The sequence below is a fragment of the Alosa pseudoharengus genome, unplaced genomic scaffold (assembly GCF_046254945.1).
Source record: "Alosa pseudoharengus isolate Yale_2024_CS ecotype anadromous, Long Island Sound unplaced genomic scaffold, YU_APseudo_1.1 YU_APseudo_1.1_scf_34, whole genome shotgun sequence".
In the NCBI taxonomy this organism is placed as follows: Eukaryota; Metazoa; Chordata; class Actinopteri; order Clupeiformes; family Clupeidae; genus Alosa; species Alosa pseudoharengus.
In genome coordinates, this window is record NW_027468737.1 from 585,570 (window position 1) to 601,232 (window position 15,663).

General features: G+C 40.8%; 1 protein-coding gene across 2 annotated transcripts; it reads left to right on the plus strand.

Moving 5' to 3' along the window:
- The first annotated feature begins 1,203 nt into the window (after positions 1–1,203).
- LOC143101396 (tumor necrosis factor receptor superfamily member 14-like) lies at positions 1,204–10,460 on the plus strand. Of its 2 annotated transcripts, none has more exons than XM_076264719.1 (7): positions 1,204–1,532; positions 2,911–3,093; positions 3,187–3,312; positions 3,528–3,683; positions 4,556–4,643; positions 7,588–7,783; positions 8,464–10,460. In XM_076264719.1, exons 1-6 carry the CDS (start codon positions 1,496–1,498, stop codon positions 7,769–7,771), a joined length of 774 nt encoding a protein of 257 aa, XP_076120834.1. In that variant the 5' UTR covers positions 1,204–1,495; the 3' UTR covers positions 7,772–7,783; positions 8,464–10,460. The 2 variants fall into 2 exon arrangements, with proteins under 2 accessions (XP_076120834.1, XP_076120835.1); XM_076264720.1 differs by having other exon boundaries at positions 2,914–3,093.
- The last annotated feature ends 5,203 nt before the right edge of the window (positions 10,461–15,663 follow it).

A 15,663-nucleotide genomic window follows, 5' to 3' on the forward strand; every position in this document is an offset into this window, starting at 1 on the left:
TGCCTCGATCAACCCCCTGCAAATAGGGAAAAAGTCCGTGTTACATTTAACCCCGCGTTACTTTGTGCCCCGCGCTCCCCTATGACTGAATGGAACGTTGCGTTTTTAAGCGCCCGAACTGCTTATCACGTCCTGTGACAAAGTTTACACCAATCATCATCTTCTAATGTATCCTTATGTTGAGATGTCCATTCTCTTTGCCCTAGGCTATCATTTGTGCGTGAAGCATGTTTCAATTAAGACAGTACACAAGCTATTTTTATTGTTGTATTGAATGATTTCATGAATGAATTGTACGCACATAGGCTACAGGATTACGGCTTGCGGCGCCACTGACCAAGGCCACAGAGTAGCCTGTGAACCTCTGATTTTCAAAGGGGAATCACGGCCAACGCAACTCTTCTCTTCAATTTCCCTTCCAAATTACTTTTTATTGTCTGAAGACATCTATCGCAAGAATCTAACATTCTAAGCAACAGCAAAGCAAATGCAAGCTAACCAAAGTGCAGTAGGTTTCACCTCGTTTTCAGACACACGTTGCGGCAAAAAGACGTCTCATTGTTTTTTTTTTTTGTCGGGTCGGGTCAGGTTCGGGTAGTTAATCAGTGCATATTGAGGGTCGAGTGGGTGAAGATTGACTCTCCTGACGGGTCGGGTGGGTGCGGATGTTAAAAAACCTTAACCGGCGCAACACTACTGTTGAGCATATGCAGCGTTGAATGGATGAATAGCTTACATAAGGGTACCCCGCACGTTTCAAACCACACTCAAGCTTATGGTTATTGTCCCCACCACTATTAAAAACAAACTGACGCCCTTGCTTATACTTAAACTTTATTTCTTGGTCAGATTGTCATTATTCCTCTTTGTGCAAGGCGTTATGGATAAGGGACATTTTCCTGACAGAAAAGAAAGTGAATATAGGCTAGACACACATTTCGCCTGACAATAACACATTCTAACACTAGCCCACAATGCGACTGGTTCGCGCAACACCTTTGAATCAGATTGACGTGGGTGTGTTTCCCAAACAAACCACATTCATAAGCCGAGGCCTCGTTAGTCATCATTCATGTGATTGTTATGGAAACATTATGTGTGTTATGTCACGCCCTTTCTACCGGGGCAGTGACACGCCCCTGCTCGACACAAGGTCCGAAGTCTCATCGCTTCATTCGCACATGTGGTGTTGGGAGACAGACAGTTTCGTCCACAAAGAGGAGGAAGAAGGAAATTAATCCATCCCGTGAAATCAACGTGCCAGTTTTGTATTGCATGGACAAATTCAAACCCGTTGACCGTGGTTGATAGCACTTTGCAGATAGAACTTTGCGTATATTTATGAATAGAAAATATATTGATCATGGTTTTCCGTGAATTCATTTGTCAACCGCGATTGAGCAATAAATCTCCCAACTGGATTATGTTCCTTTCCTTTTAAGCAAATTGGATTTAAACGGATTTTTACGGAGATTTAAAATGTCATATTGCTCGGATGATCCTTGTAGCCATATGCCTGTTTCTCCGTCCTGGTAAGCATGACATTTTCTATTTAACTACTGCTTTAGCGATTATACACAAATCCGGCGAAACACGTAAGTAAAGCAGCGCCGCCATTACTGCGTTGCCTTGCTGCTAAGGAAGTAGCAAAATAATGTGTTGGTCCCGTAGGCGGCTGTAGCAGACGTTAGCTGTAGATGCGAAATCTTCTTCTTTTTCTTAATTTTTTATTTAGTACGTATGCTGTTCAGTGATGCCGGGAAAAGCGTGTTGTGTGGTCGGCTGTTTTAACAACAGTAGGAATAGACCTAGAATTAAACCGTTTGTGAAATTCACAAACCTTTGTTGCACATTGAGTGCCCATGTTTAACGTTACAGGCTTACAGATTAGGCTACACAGAGTTCCTTGTCGAGTGGAGGACCAAGATGTGCGTTAAAAGTGGATGAAATACATACGATTCATAAAATAATCCTGAATACCTGTAAGAACATGTATTTTACTGCTACAAGTGGTCGTGGCTAATAGTTATTTGCAACTTCTGAAGCTTGTGAACATATTAGCAACACAGCTACTAATGATAGCATTCGGTTTATTGTTGTCATTAATTAATACACGTCTTAATACATTATGTTGTCAATAAATTACCTTAATCAGTAAGTTTTGGCCACTGCCTGACATCATCTACCCAATGTTCCCTTTCACCTGACATTTTTTCATGAGCAGGATCTCCTATTTGATATTCTCTGACAGGATGCTTTCATTGAAAAGCCATTAGCAAGTGTCACACCGTCACACTCCGCAGGCACGCAGTAATGGCGGCAGGCAAGATGGCAGCGCCCATAAAGTTCGCGGCGGATTGGTGTATAGACCTCTCCAGAATAAGTCCCGCCTCCGTAACTTCCGTATCCATCCAACTTCCGGGCGTGGATTGTCTATGGGGAATAACATGGCGTTTCGAAATATCGTACCGGTAAAACATCTGTAGGTAGCGAAGTTGAAAAAGCCGGTGGGCAGATTGGCCTACACACTTCTGCCATATAGTTTCCACTGGATTTTTTGATTGTCGGTGCCGTTTAAGTAGTATACTATAGACTATACTACTCAAACGGCACCGAAAATAAAAAAAATCCAGTGGAAACTAGATGGCAGAAGTGCGATATTTTAAGGTCATGTGACATGGTGTCACGGTGGTAAGTCCCTCCCCGGCTGACAGAAGTCGGACAAAATTTCTAACCAGTAAGCATTGCGTCCATCCCAGTATGCACTGTGTTCAACCCAGCATGCATCACATCAAGTCAGATCTGCACAGATCTGCCTCAAGTCGAACAAGCCTATTGACCTCCAGGGGTGTAACTAGCAGTGAAATTAAACTTAAATTTGTGCATTAAACTCTTATCAAATCGTTTCAGAAGTGCAACACACTCATGTGAACATCACCATATTGAAGTCGACTGCACCCCAATCAGATGAAACCATGGTGAAGCTGGTGATTATTGCTGTGATCCTCCTCCTGACTGTGTCTGGGGTCTCTACTGGCTGTGGTAGAGCTGAGTACCTTGAGGGGGAGTGGTGCTGCCCCATGTGTGGCCCTGGTAAGGATACTGTGTCATACTACACAACATAAACATATGACATAACCCATGTTTTATATACGTATGTTATAATTGTTGATTTATTTATTAAAGGTTATTATGTTCGGAGACACTGCACAGATTTCACCAGCACAACATGCGTCCCATGTCTGTCATCGTCCTACACTGATGCACCCAATGGGCTTGAGTCGTGCAGATCCTGCACAGTTTGTGACTCCAGTAAGCAAACACATCAGCAGTTTTGTTCTGTTTTGCTTTAATGTTTTTTTGCACAAAACATGAACTTATGTTGAGTCTTTGAAGTTTGTCAGTTGGTGACATTACCACTGTTCCACCACGTACCTGTCATGCCACATCTGGGTGTTTGCATTGTTGGATACAATTTAAATAATTCTTTTATGACTGTATAATCAGTGTAATATGTTCTAATATAGCCTCAGGTCTAAGAGTAAAGAGGGCGTGCAGCTCCACCTCAGACACACTCTGTGAGCCTCTGGAAGGTCACTACTGCACTGACCCAATCAAAGATGGCTGCCGAAAAGCTGTGGAACACACAAAGTGCTCACCAGGACAGTACATCAAACAGCTAGGTTAGAAAATACATAGTAATTGTCATATTAGGTGTTGCCACCCACATCAGAAATTTGATGTCATAAACGTAAATTTCCGAATGTGCACCATCTTGGGAGTATTGAATTATTGCTGGTAGCTGTGCTCCATAGGGCAGCATTGTAAGATCATTTAAATAAACTTGCCCAACTATATTTGTTGGTTATACAAATGAATAGGCCTACAATAGACACACAGTTGCTGATTGTTTATGTTGCTTATGCTGCTTGTTGCTGTCTTCATTTGGTCGACAGTATGCTAAAGCTACATTATATCTCCATTTCTAGAAAAAAACTGCGATTTTGATGAAAACTAGCCACTGTTTAGATTGGGATTTCTCAGGAACAGAGGCGTGTAGAAATACACGGTTTGCACCCACCGAGAGCTTAAAGTCTCACCTTTTAATCGAGCTATTCTACGCGTTCATAGCTATAACACAGAATATGCTGTGGCTGTACAAAAATCATCAACAATGGTCTAGATTGATGGCACTCTAGGACAAAGCTCCTGAAAACAGCTTGGCATTCAATGAGTTAGACAAAGAACCAAAAAGAATGACATACAGAAAACCACTAAAATCTAACACACGTAAGAGGTTGGACATATGGGACGGTTGGTACGTGACGTTCCGATAGAAGTTATACTAAATAGGGTTTACATTATGTTCTCTTTTGCATACTTCCAACATGGCCGCCACCCACTTTATGACGTCAGGTGGCGACACCTAATAGTGATGGGATGACATTTTTGTTAATTGAATAGGGTAAAACACACACAGGCATACAGTGAAACACTGACATAGAAAGGCATATTTAAATATCAACCTTGATTTTGTTTCTGTCTTTTCATGCAGGCACATCATCTTCAGATACTGTGTGTGGTGACTGTGTAGGTGACTCATACTCAGATGGATCATTCACATCCTGCAGACCACACACACAGTGAGTTTATACACTGTACAGATTCAGATTAAACACTCAGCTGATGGTCATGTCAGTGTTGTAGTCAAGTCACTATGCCTCGAGTCCGAGTCCAGGTTCGAGTCCTCAGTGTTCAAGTCCGAGTCAAGTCCAAGTCGAGTCACTATTGATCCACGTCGAGTCCGAGTCGAGTCCCTATTGATCAAGTCGAGTCCAAGTCCAGCACTAAAGTAAGCATAGCCTACATGTCGTTCCATTTTTTTCCATTGCAGATGAAATCCTTAAAAGCAAAACGGACAATCTTCTGTCTCCAAGCAGGGGTGCCATCACTTGTGTGAAAGTAGTATTGCCAAATTTCTTGCCAAACCCAATGTGTTGTATTTATTATATCGGAGAGAATACCATACCATAGCTATACCATAGCCTATAGGCCTACTCATAATAAATGAGCAATCCACATCCCAATCACACAGGCCATTAAGTCACATTATGCTGTTACTGACTGCTGACAATTGTATAGGCAGTGTTGTAGAAGTTCATACTTCACAAGAGCTAGATGAACGTTGGAGTAGGCCTATTTTGTAAGAGGTAGTGTGGATCATAAAAGGGCATTTTTTAAATTCTGGGTGTTAAATAGCCTACACAATTTTAGCGCAGTTTGGGAGGGACAGAAACAGAGCAGGGCCCGTCTTGGTAGCTTCTTTCTGACTCCCGTGACGTGAACACTGGCTACCGGCAACTGCATAATTATGTTATCACTTCACTGACACTATGGAGACATATTTCACGTCAACAATAGAGATGAAAACTAACTTTAGGTTAACGAAGATGTAGATCATCTGCCTAATTAATTTATTTGTGCAACAGGCCACGTTCATTTCAGCGAGATGAGTGAAATAAATGTTTTTTTTTAAGCTGCCATCACCATACTATTTGCTACGATATTCACCTGTTAGAAATAGAACACGTTGCTTTTTTTCGTGCAGTGGATTAGGCTATCAAATCGCTCGTTTGAACAGTAACAGTAATCCAGTTCATTCGTGGTTTTAAATATAGTTGTTTCTGGCCTACCCACGAGAGGTTCAGTTTGTCAGTTTCACTTGCGCAGACACGTAGGCCTACATTGACACTACATGGATACTCTACTAGGCAATTTAATGTTATGCTTCTATATTTTATGACACCAAAATTAAGAAGTATGCTATATCTTGATCGGGAAAACGTTTAGTTTAATTTTCTTTCATCCGATAATAGCCTGCTGCAAATGGACAGACAGAAGCACGGCAGGGCACGCCTCGAATGAAAATGAATGAATGGAACCTCGCTTCTCGCGTCAGTCAGGGAAAACACTGTTCACCAAGTCACGATGATCAGCTATCCAGCAGCAGTGTGTGTTGTTTAGCCTAGGCTGAGTGTAATCTTACAGTAGGTAATGTTATGTCATGTATGAGAACTAATATTGCCTGGCAAGCCTACTACATTGAAATAGCGGCGGCCATATCTCCAGGCATTTTGGTGTTAAACTTCTTAACTCTCAAAAAACATTTCAAGTTTTTGCCTGAAATTGCACTGTGCCTATTTACAAGGGCATTGTTCCCACCTCTTCTGGGGCCTACTATCAAATGTTGGACCTCTATAGAAAGCTGAGAACCTGTAGTTTTCGTAGGAAACAGTCACAATAAATGTGTGATGTACTCACAAAGAGTTACAGAGGCTAGAATATAGTTTTTTCTTTCTGCCGGATTACAAGCATCTCTGAACTGACCACATTTCAGCCCTCTAGGTCTCTTGATATCCCTTAGAAACACAACTGAGCCCTAGCACCAGGTCTTGTGAAGTTGTGTGCAAAAGTAGATCAATATAGAATGAAAATATGAGTGCTTTAGACTATTATTTGCCAAGGTATGCCCATGCGTTTTGTAAAATGCCTATGGATACTCCCCATAGGACTTTTTGTTATCCAAAATGCATACTGACAATCAAATGCTTACTGCACATGAACCCCTTTGTGTAGAAGCATAATCCTGGTCTCAAATGAAAGGTAACACTTTGAGGTATTGTATTTGGATTATACTTCAGGGGTTCTGATATGGAATGACTACACTAAATATGGAATGATTACAAAAATGTCTCTTTTTTTGCATTTACTTTGTTGGTTCAATGAGTGTGTATAAGATAGACTATACATCTGTACAACTAATATTGGATAACACAACATGAAGATTCAATTTCTATGGATTTTTGTGAATATTTCAGTACCCAATATGTTGCATCTACTTATTGTGCTGCAGCTACACTGCAGCCAGAAGTCAGGGTAGCACCAAAAGCGGAAGGGGGGGAGGGGGGCATTTTGGATCAAATTTAATTGAGACATAATAAGATTAATCTGAGAATGTAAAGCACTATACAGATTGTACATGAAAAAAGTTGTCATTTTTGGATTCCCAAGAGTCAAAGCTTTGAAATGGTGTATAACATTACTATGCTACATAGCAATATGGTGCATACAATTGATTTAGAATGTTGGGGGGAGGTGGGGGAGGGGGGTAACCGTCCCGCCGGCGGGACACTGAAAGTTATTTAACGTTAGTTTGCTTTGCATGTGAACATGATGTGACTTGCGATGTAGCCTACGACACGAAGCAGTAGCCTAACATTCCCTTGAACTAAAACTAGTATTACGAATAATTTAGATATTAAAATCATATAGCAAATTAATAATAATGACATACTACAATTATAGCCTTATGATATATTACAAAAAAAAGTCGAGTCCTCGACGAGTCATCGCGAGTGCGAATGCACGAGTCCGAGTCCAAGTTCGAGTCATCAGTGCTCAAGTCCAAGTCAAGTCACGACTCTCTAAATTTAGGTAATGACTTCGACTCGAGTTTGAGTCTCGGACTCGAGTACTACAACACTGGGTCATGTATCTAAACTGTAATTATGTATGTGCCCTCTGTAGGTGTGAGTTGCTGGGACTTGATGTCCTAAGAAAAGGATCAACATCTTCTGACACTGAATGTGCTGAAAGAATAAACACTGTTGCCATTGTAGTCAGTCTAGTTGCTGTTATAGTCCTTATATGTGGGGTTCTGGTTCTGGTTGGCCTCTTAATATTACAATGGAAGAGGAGAAACCTAAACTAACAACCTCACCAGGTAAGAATGATCATTTGTTTTTATCATTAAGGCCTACTGTTATCATAGTTGCCATTTTCAAGAATACTGATAAAAACAATTGCTCAGATAATTTCTCTTTCTTAACATTTTTTATACACACACATAAATATATTTTCAGTCTATTTAATTATTCAAACATGTCTGCAAAATCAATAAATTCAAACAAAATTGGAGAAAGACCTTATTGATCAAAAGCCAGATCACATTGTAACAACAGAGGTAGTTATTTATTAAAGCTTATTTCCATTTCTACCTATATTTTGTATTGCTTGTCTCATAATCATGTTTATCACTGGGTGAAAGCTAAAGTGTGATGGCAGCAGTTACATGATCAGAATCAAATACCCATATTAATTAAATGATAGTGAGTAGCCTACTGTTTTGGAACTCAGTCTGACTGATAAGGATAAATAATACGCTGCAGGTAACAGGATCTCTGGCTTTTGATGAAAACAAGTTATTTTCCTACAAGAAAAGAGAGAATGTTATTATCAAGTTGCAATATGCAAACATCACTGTGAATTAAACCAGTTTCCCCTTAGCACTGAATTTACCCAGTTAGTTGACAATTGACAAAAAGGGGAATTGTGTTAGTTTAACATCTCATCTGAGGGATACCTATTGATTACTTACTATGCTACCTCACCTCCCCACTGCAGAGACCTTGTCAAGCCAGAGTGGACCTGCATACCATGAGAGAACACTATTTTGGTGGATATGGATATTATAGCTCTCAATAACTCAAGTCTTTTCAAACCACATTGTTTGCAAAACACCTGACCTACCTCATGAAGAAAGGACTGCTTCCTGATAAGAGGACCGCTGTGAACCTGCATATCTGATGGTGAACTGAGGCAACTGTCCTGGGCCCTGCATATCTGATGGTGAACTGAGGCAACTGCCCTGGGCCCTGCATATCTGATGGTGAACTGAGGCAACTGCCCTGGGCCCTGCATATCTGATGGTGAACTGAGGCAACTGCCCTGGGCCCTGCAGGAGGATGGAGGCCACAGCACAGACTGTGTGGGCGCAGAGTCCATGTGTCTGAGTTCTGCAAAGCCACACAGGGAACATGTATATTTAAGATGTTCACATGGGGCGTCATGTGAAACAAATCAGATGTTTTGGTGGGTGTTTTCTATAGGACTTTCTGTTCCAAGGAAAATGGGTTTGGAAGGAAACTGGACACTATAAGGATTGTCAAGATACATGTGAGAACTCTTGAACTCTTTAATTTGTTGCAGATGATCTTGACACACAAATGCTGAATGCTGGGTAATCTTGAGAATCCAGCACTAAGGGGTGTGGAATTCTCACACTCAGAAGACATTAATAATAAATGGTGGGCAAAGTGCAAAGTCTAAAGTCTACATAAGCTAATTTAATAATAAGACGGAATCTAATCGATAATTCAATACCACGAACAGGACGTTAATCACAACCAATGGCGGTCCAGCGCAATGCTCCCACTCACCACATGAGAGCTGCAGTTCATGCATGAGACCGTTTAATCATTACTGTAAGTGACTTTGTTCTTTGCCTGTCATTTCAGTTAGAGCCCTTGTTGTCTCTCATGCTGTCCCCATTGTCTTGTGGTGTCTGTGGAAGACATGCACAGTCTTTAATGATGAACATAGTGCTAGCCTGGGAATACCCATACGAACCTTTGGCAAATTTGGGATTTGCTCTGCAGGTCCGTCTGGCCAAGGGGCCATTGAAGCCCATTTCCAATGTCCCTAAAACACAGCATGCAAATACAGTCACTAATTCGGCATGGACGTGCATTTCTTTGGAATTGAAAAACAACTGCATTTTAAACCTTCGTTTACAAGATTGCTGCACTTCAGAAAACAATTTGGTAAGAGTTTAATGCACCAATTTCAGTTTAATTTCACTGCTAGTTACGCCCCTGCTGGAAGTCGTAAGTCAAGCTTTTCCAGACCCTCTCTCAAGAACAATTGAGAAGGCCAGCGTGCTAACCAGGCTACCATAGTGTCTCCTGAGGCTCTGATCTAATACAAGATTTGTAAAATTCATTCAGTTCTGCCATTAGTCATAGATCTGTAGATGCGTCCAGATAGATAGATACATACATACATACATACATACATTTGTATGTTATGTTATATATAGTTTTGAACTGAAAATACATTAATGTGGACGTAGACAGCTTTTCTTAACAGATAACAGATATAGTCACTCACTCCTAACAGTGTCACCCCCAGTGCCTAACCAGCAGTGTGCTATCCCTATTAGCTAAATAGAAGAGAGGATCTGAAGAATTCGCCTAAAGAAATTAGAAACAAAAGAAAAAGGCCACAAAGGCGATTGCACAAATGCTATGGCTGGTTAGGCTGTGGTACTAAAGCATTTATCAGCATGGATCATAAACAACAGTTGGAAAAGTACCCAAAACATAACCCTACTAAAAGTTACACAAGGTACCTTAATGTAGGACCACATCAGGTTCAAAGGAGGAAGAGGGATAAAACTGAAACACACTCCAAAACGTTGCACCTGTTCCTTGCATGTTCACTGTGGAGTGAAAGCACTACAGCACTTTCTTTGTTTTAAACATGTAACCAACACATTTGTTCCACTCACTGTGAGCTGTCCAAGTGACGTGTTTGATGTCAGAATAAAATAAGTTACATTATTTGTGTCCTTATTTAAAGCATTCTGAACTCTCACATGGCACTCCTGCAGTCCTGGCTGTCTGTTGCAGTCTGTTCTTGTGTTCTAGTTATTGGCTAGTCAAATCCAGACAGAACACTCAGCCATAGCCACAGAGAGAACACACACTCAGCCATAGCCACAAACAGAACACACACTCAATTTCAATTTCTTGTGCTTATAGAGCGCCAAAACATTACACATGTATCATGGCGCTTTACAGAATGTAGGCAATCAGAGACAAAGAAAAGAGGAAGAAAACAAAAGAAAGAAAGAAGGATCATGGGTAAGGAAGAAACCTCGAGCAGATCCACGACTCAAGGGCCTGACCCATCTGCCTAGGGTCAATACGGACAGTAAAGTCTGTATACATGACAAATGCATAAGATAGTCAGGTGTGGAGCTAGCCTGGCTAGCGCCACCACTTTCTCAATGAGACGTGGTCTGGGAACCAAACGTTAATTTTCTCGTATTTGAAAAAAATGCCCAGATCCGTTTATTGGGTGCCACGGATGTCTATCAAATGCGTCTGTGCATAGCTCATCATCGTCTTGCTTTCCCCCTTGTTCTGTGATTGGTCTGGAGACCATGGAGCATGGATTTGCTCCATGGTCTCCAGGCTGCCTTAGCAGCGTGAATCAAATCGCGCGCAAGGCAGCATGGGAACACCCAGGCTAGTGTGGAGCCATAGCCACAGACAGAACACACACTCAGCCATAGCCACAGACAGAACACACACTCAGCCATAGCCACAGACAGAACACTCAACCATAGCCACAGACAGAACACACACTCAGCCATAGCCACAGACAGAACACTCAGCCATAGCCACAGACAGAACACACACTCAGCCATAGCCACAGACAGAACACACACTCAGCCATAGCCACAGACAGAACACTCAGCCATAGCCACAGACAGAACACTCAGCCATCAGTGTTGGGCAAGTTACTTCAAAATCGTAATGTATGCATTACTTATTACTGTCATTTCAAAGTAATTTGTCACATTATAATATTACTGTCTCTGAATTGTAAGGCATTACACTACTATTGCATTACTTTTAAGTTACTTTCACCAAAATATCTAGAAATATGGATTTGTCATTCTAAATGCAGTTTATTACGCTCAATGCAGCTTGCTCTTCCAATGGAGGGAGATGTGGTATAGCATAATGACTGAGCTAGGCTTAAGGCAACAGTAGAATGCAAAAGGCGCAGTGCTCATAATGCAATACAAGGAACAATCATAGTCAGAATTTTGTTAAAAACCGACAAAAGGTCAAAGTCTGGTAAATTGTGATAGAAATACTGTAACTTTAAGGCCTAGGCCTACTCATTAAAATCAATAGAGAGCCTACTATATTGTAAATCAAAGCTTAAAGGAACCGTATGTAAGATTGTGGCCAAAACGGGTACTACAATCACTTTCAAATTACTGTAGAGCGGTGTATCCCCTTCCCCTCCCCTCTGACTGGCAGAGTTGGCAACCTGATGACGAAACACTACTGACTTTGTGATTAGTAGATAGGTGGAGGGTGGCGCATTAGGCCAAAACACAACATGACAACATCAACATCAGTTGAGGGCTGCAACTTCACTTTTTAAATGACAATATCCTGGCCAGACTACTGTTGTCAGTGATATAAGTATTTGAAATGAACATGATGTCTTAATGTCTAGTGACATATCAGGGCAATTTTATGATTAATTGAAATACATTTTTTAATTACGGTTCCTTTAATAAAGACATGTCAAGATGGTGCCCTGCTGGCCATTTCGGTGCCCTAAGTGAGTGGCTTTGAGTGAGTGACATTTAAATTATAACTCAAACACCTAAAGTAAAATAAAAGGCCTATTATTTACAGACCATTACTGTGTATTTTTAAACATTAATTTCTGAAGAAATGCTGTTTTACTTATAAATGGTGCACTGTCACTTTAAGAGCATTGATCTTTACGTTGTCATAATGCCCTTTTGCCAGCTCTTGTTTACAAGCCTTATTTGTTTGAGTTACATTGATAGCACAATATTAACAATAATATGCACAATGTTAAGTTGTTTTAAGCAACCTTCATTGCTTTGGAAATGGAAGTATGCAATGACATGTTGCTTCACATTTCGTTTTGCGAATACAAGTCAATTATGAGCCTGGTATCCACCTAGCTATCTGAATGGAAAGCGTTTCAGTCGACTCGGCATATCATGTGCTTCATGTAGCCTAAATGCTTGGAAAACGAATGATTGAAGACCCACCAATTCTAGTACTACGTGGTGATTGAGAGAACCCAAAAGGTATCAAACTTGCATGTAACATCGTGTTAGTGCATTTTGACATTGTAAACGTTATTGATGAAGAGTGAAACGCAGTTTGCAGTAAAGCTACTATTCATTGGTTACATTTGGGTGCCCCCTCTGTCCTTTGGTGCCCAACGCAAAGTGCGTGATGCGCGTGGTGGGAGCGGTGGCACTGCCAGGCTACACAATCTTTTTCTGCATTTCTATCCCTTTATTCTCTTCAATTCAAGTTCACAGCACAAAGCTGACATGCACAACAGCATAGTTTGTGTTTTATCAAGAATCAAAAAGATTAGCGTGGCACTACTTTAGATGTTTCATTAATGTACTTGTGCTATTTCGCGAGCTGAGAGATCTTTCGGTTTCGCACACAAAGTGCACTAACTATTATGTTCTTCATAGCCTTGTCTCTGACAAGCTGAAAATAATGAGCGTAGGCTTATGTCCATCCCGCAAATAGAGTCCGCCTGCGAGTCTGCTGCAGCCACAGTCATATTCAACCAGTATCAGGAGATAACGTTCTACTGTTTTGCACGTTTTTTTTCTCCTCTGTTGTTCTCGCGTGGTGTTTGCGAATATGTATCAAAACAAAACAAGCGCTTAATTTTGGGTTAAACTGCATTGTAATGCGCGTTACTGAAGTTTGTACCGAGTAAATATTACCCAATTTTTTTTTTGTAATGCCTTACATTACTGCGTTACCGCAAACAGCAATATATTACAGTAACGCCGTACGCGGTACGGATCCACTTGTACTTCACTTCTTTTTGTCGTGTCGCATAGATGTCGCGCTGCCTCCCCATAGTAGAGCGGCTACAAGGCCCATTTGGCAAGAATCGTGCAAATTATGATACAAGCATGAAACTTGGTAGGTATGTGCTTATGACCAATACAATCAAATCTACCTGATTGGCCACTTGAAATGGTGGCCATTTTCCAAGATGGCCGCCAAAAAAGACTCCAAAAATGGATTTATTGCATAGAATTGACCTAGCAAATTATGATACAAGCATGAAATTCGACATGTATGTGCTTAAGACCAATACAATCAAATCTACCTGATTGGCCACTTGAAATGGCGGCCATTTTCCAAGATGGCCGCCAAAAAAGACCCCAGAAATTGATTTATTGCATAGAATTGACCTAGCAAATTATGATACAAGCACGAAACTCAACATGTATGTGCTCAAGAGCAATACAATGAAATCTACCTAATTGGCCACTTGAAATGGTGGCCATTTTCCAAGATGGCCACCAAAAAAGACCCCAGAAATTGATTTATTGCACAGAATTGTCAAAGCAAATTATGATGGACGCATGAAATTTGGCATGGATTTGATCAAGACCAATACAATCAAATCCACTTGATTTGCTACTTGAAATGCTGGCCATTTTCCAAGATGGTGTCCAAAAAGACCCGAGAAATTTGCAAATTTCAAATGTGCAAATTGCAAATGTGGTGTAAATAATTGTTCACTCTCCTTAAATATGTTTCCATAGATGATGAAGTGATACAGATATTAAAAATGTTCCACAATGACAAATAAGCCACTTATGACACACAAATAGCATGGTGATAACATGCTAATAATGCCAGTTCTTAATGTCAATGGAGGGCGTTGCGTGATGCCACCCCCCCACCCCCCCAAACAAATAAAATGGTTATGACATGCTAATAATATAATGACACTAATATGCTAATAACGGCAATTCATGGTTTTCTCGATGTTGCTGTCGCCCAGATTGGTTCACTCCCGGCGAATTCACTTTGGTCGCTTTATTCGCCGACCCTCCATAGACAAATAATGACTTCCGTCTTTCCGGTCGCATAGGTCGCTTTTGGTTTTACATGCAAATAACAGCGGTAACAGTTATTAACGACAAATAAGCCCCTTATAACACACTGATAACATGGTGATAACATGCTAATATTGACAATTCTTGATGTCAATGGAGGGTGGTGCGTGATGCGATACCATTGTGGTAATAATATGCTAATAACGGTAATTTATGATTTTCTCGATATGGGCGTTTAAAAACACTAATAACGTGCTAATGGTACTAACGGTAATAATATGGTAATAATGTGCCGCTCACTATAATTTGTGCTCTCTGCGACTGTCCCCACAATTACCCCAGAGTTAGAGAACAAGGCGATCAGAGTGAATCAATCAGCAGTGGTCCAATGTCGCTGTAAGTGGCTAAAATTAATTCCGAATAACCTCAGTGGCTGGTTTAATTCAGATAGTTTTGGTCTAAATATTGTAAGGATATCGAGAGTGATATACAGTACATATACTCAAATGTAAAACGGCATATACAGTGTAATTTGTAGTAGGAGAGTAGGCTACAAAGTAGGGCAGTAAGAACAGACAGGAATATTATATATGAGGCATACTAGCCTATAAGTGTTCTGTGTAACCACTCTGAATGCCTGACTACAATCGCCAGGCCAGATATTGGGAATCCTGCTGAATGGGGTTGGATGAAAGGAGATGATACATGGCAGGTTTGTTAGACAACTTTGCCTCCAATTGCAGCCAGCTGTCAGGAACTCACTAAGTGTTCATGCAAAAAAGGTTGCACCCATAGATGCAAGTGCTTCCGTTTGGGGCTTTTGTGCACAGCACTATGTGGGTGCACATGTGAATAGTAGATGTAGAGCACTGTTACAGTGACTCAATTAATTCCAAAGGGTGAAATGTTGATGGTGTTTTCTTAAAAACACAATTGAAAAATTGCTCACATTTGCTGTGAAATGGACTGTTATTTTTCCATGCTGAGATACTTACTGCCATATTGTTCTTCTTGGCATCCGAGTTCTTTGCCTTGTTACAGTTACCAAAAAAAAAAAAACATGCTCTGTTATCGCCTGTTCTGGTTGTACA

Coding starts and splice junctions, on each gene's coding strand:
- LOC143101396 (XM_076264719.1), top strand. CDS start 1,496: ATGATCCTTGTAGCCATATGCCTGTTTCTCCGTCCTG. Junction 3,094..3,186: donor CTGCCCCATGTGTGGCCCTG/GTAAGGATACTG, acceptor TATTTATTAAAG/GTTATTATGTTCGGAGACAC. Junction 4,644..7,587: donor TCCTGCAGACCACACACACA/GTGAGTTTATAC, acceptor TGCCCTCTGTAG/GTGTGAGTTGCTGGGACTTG.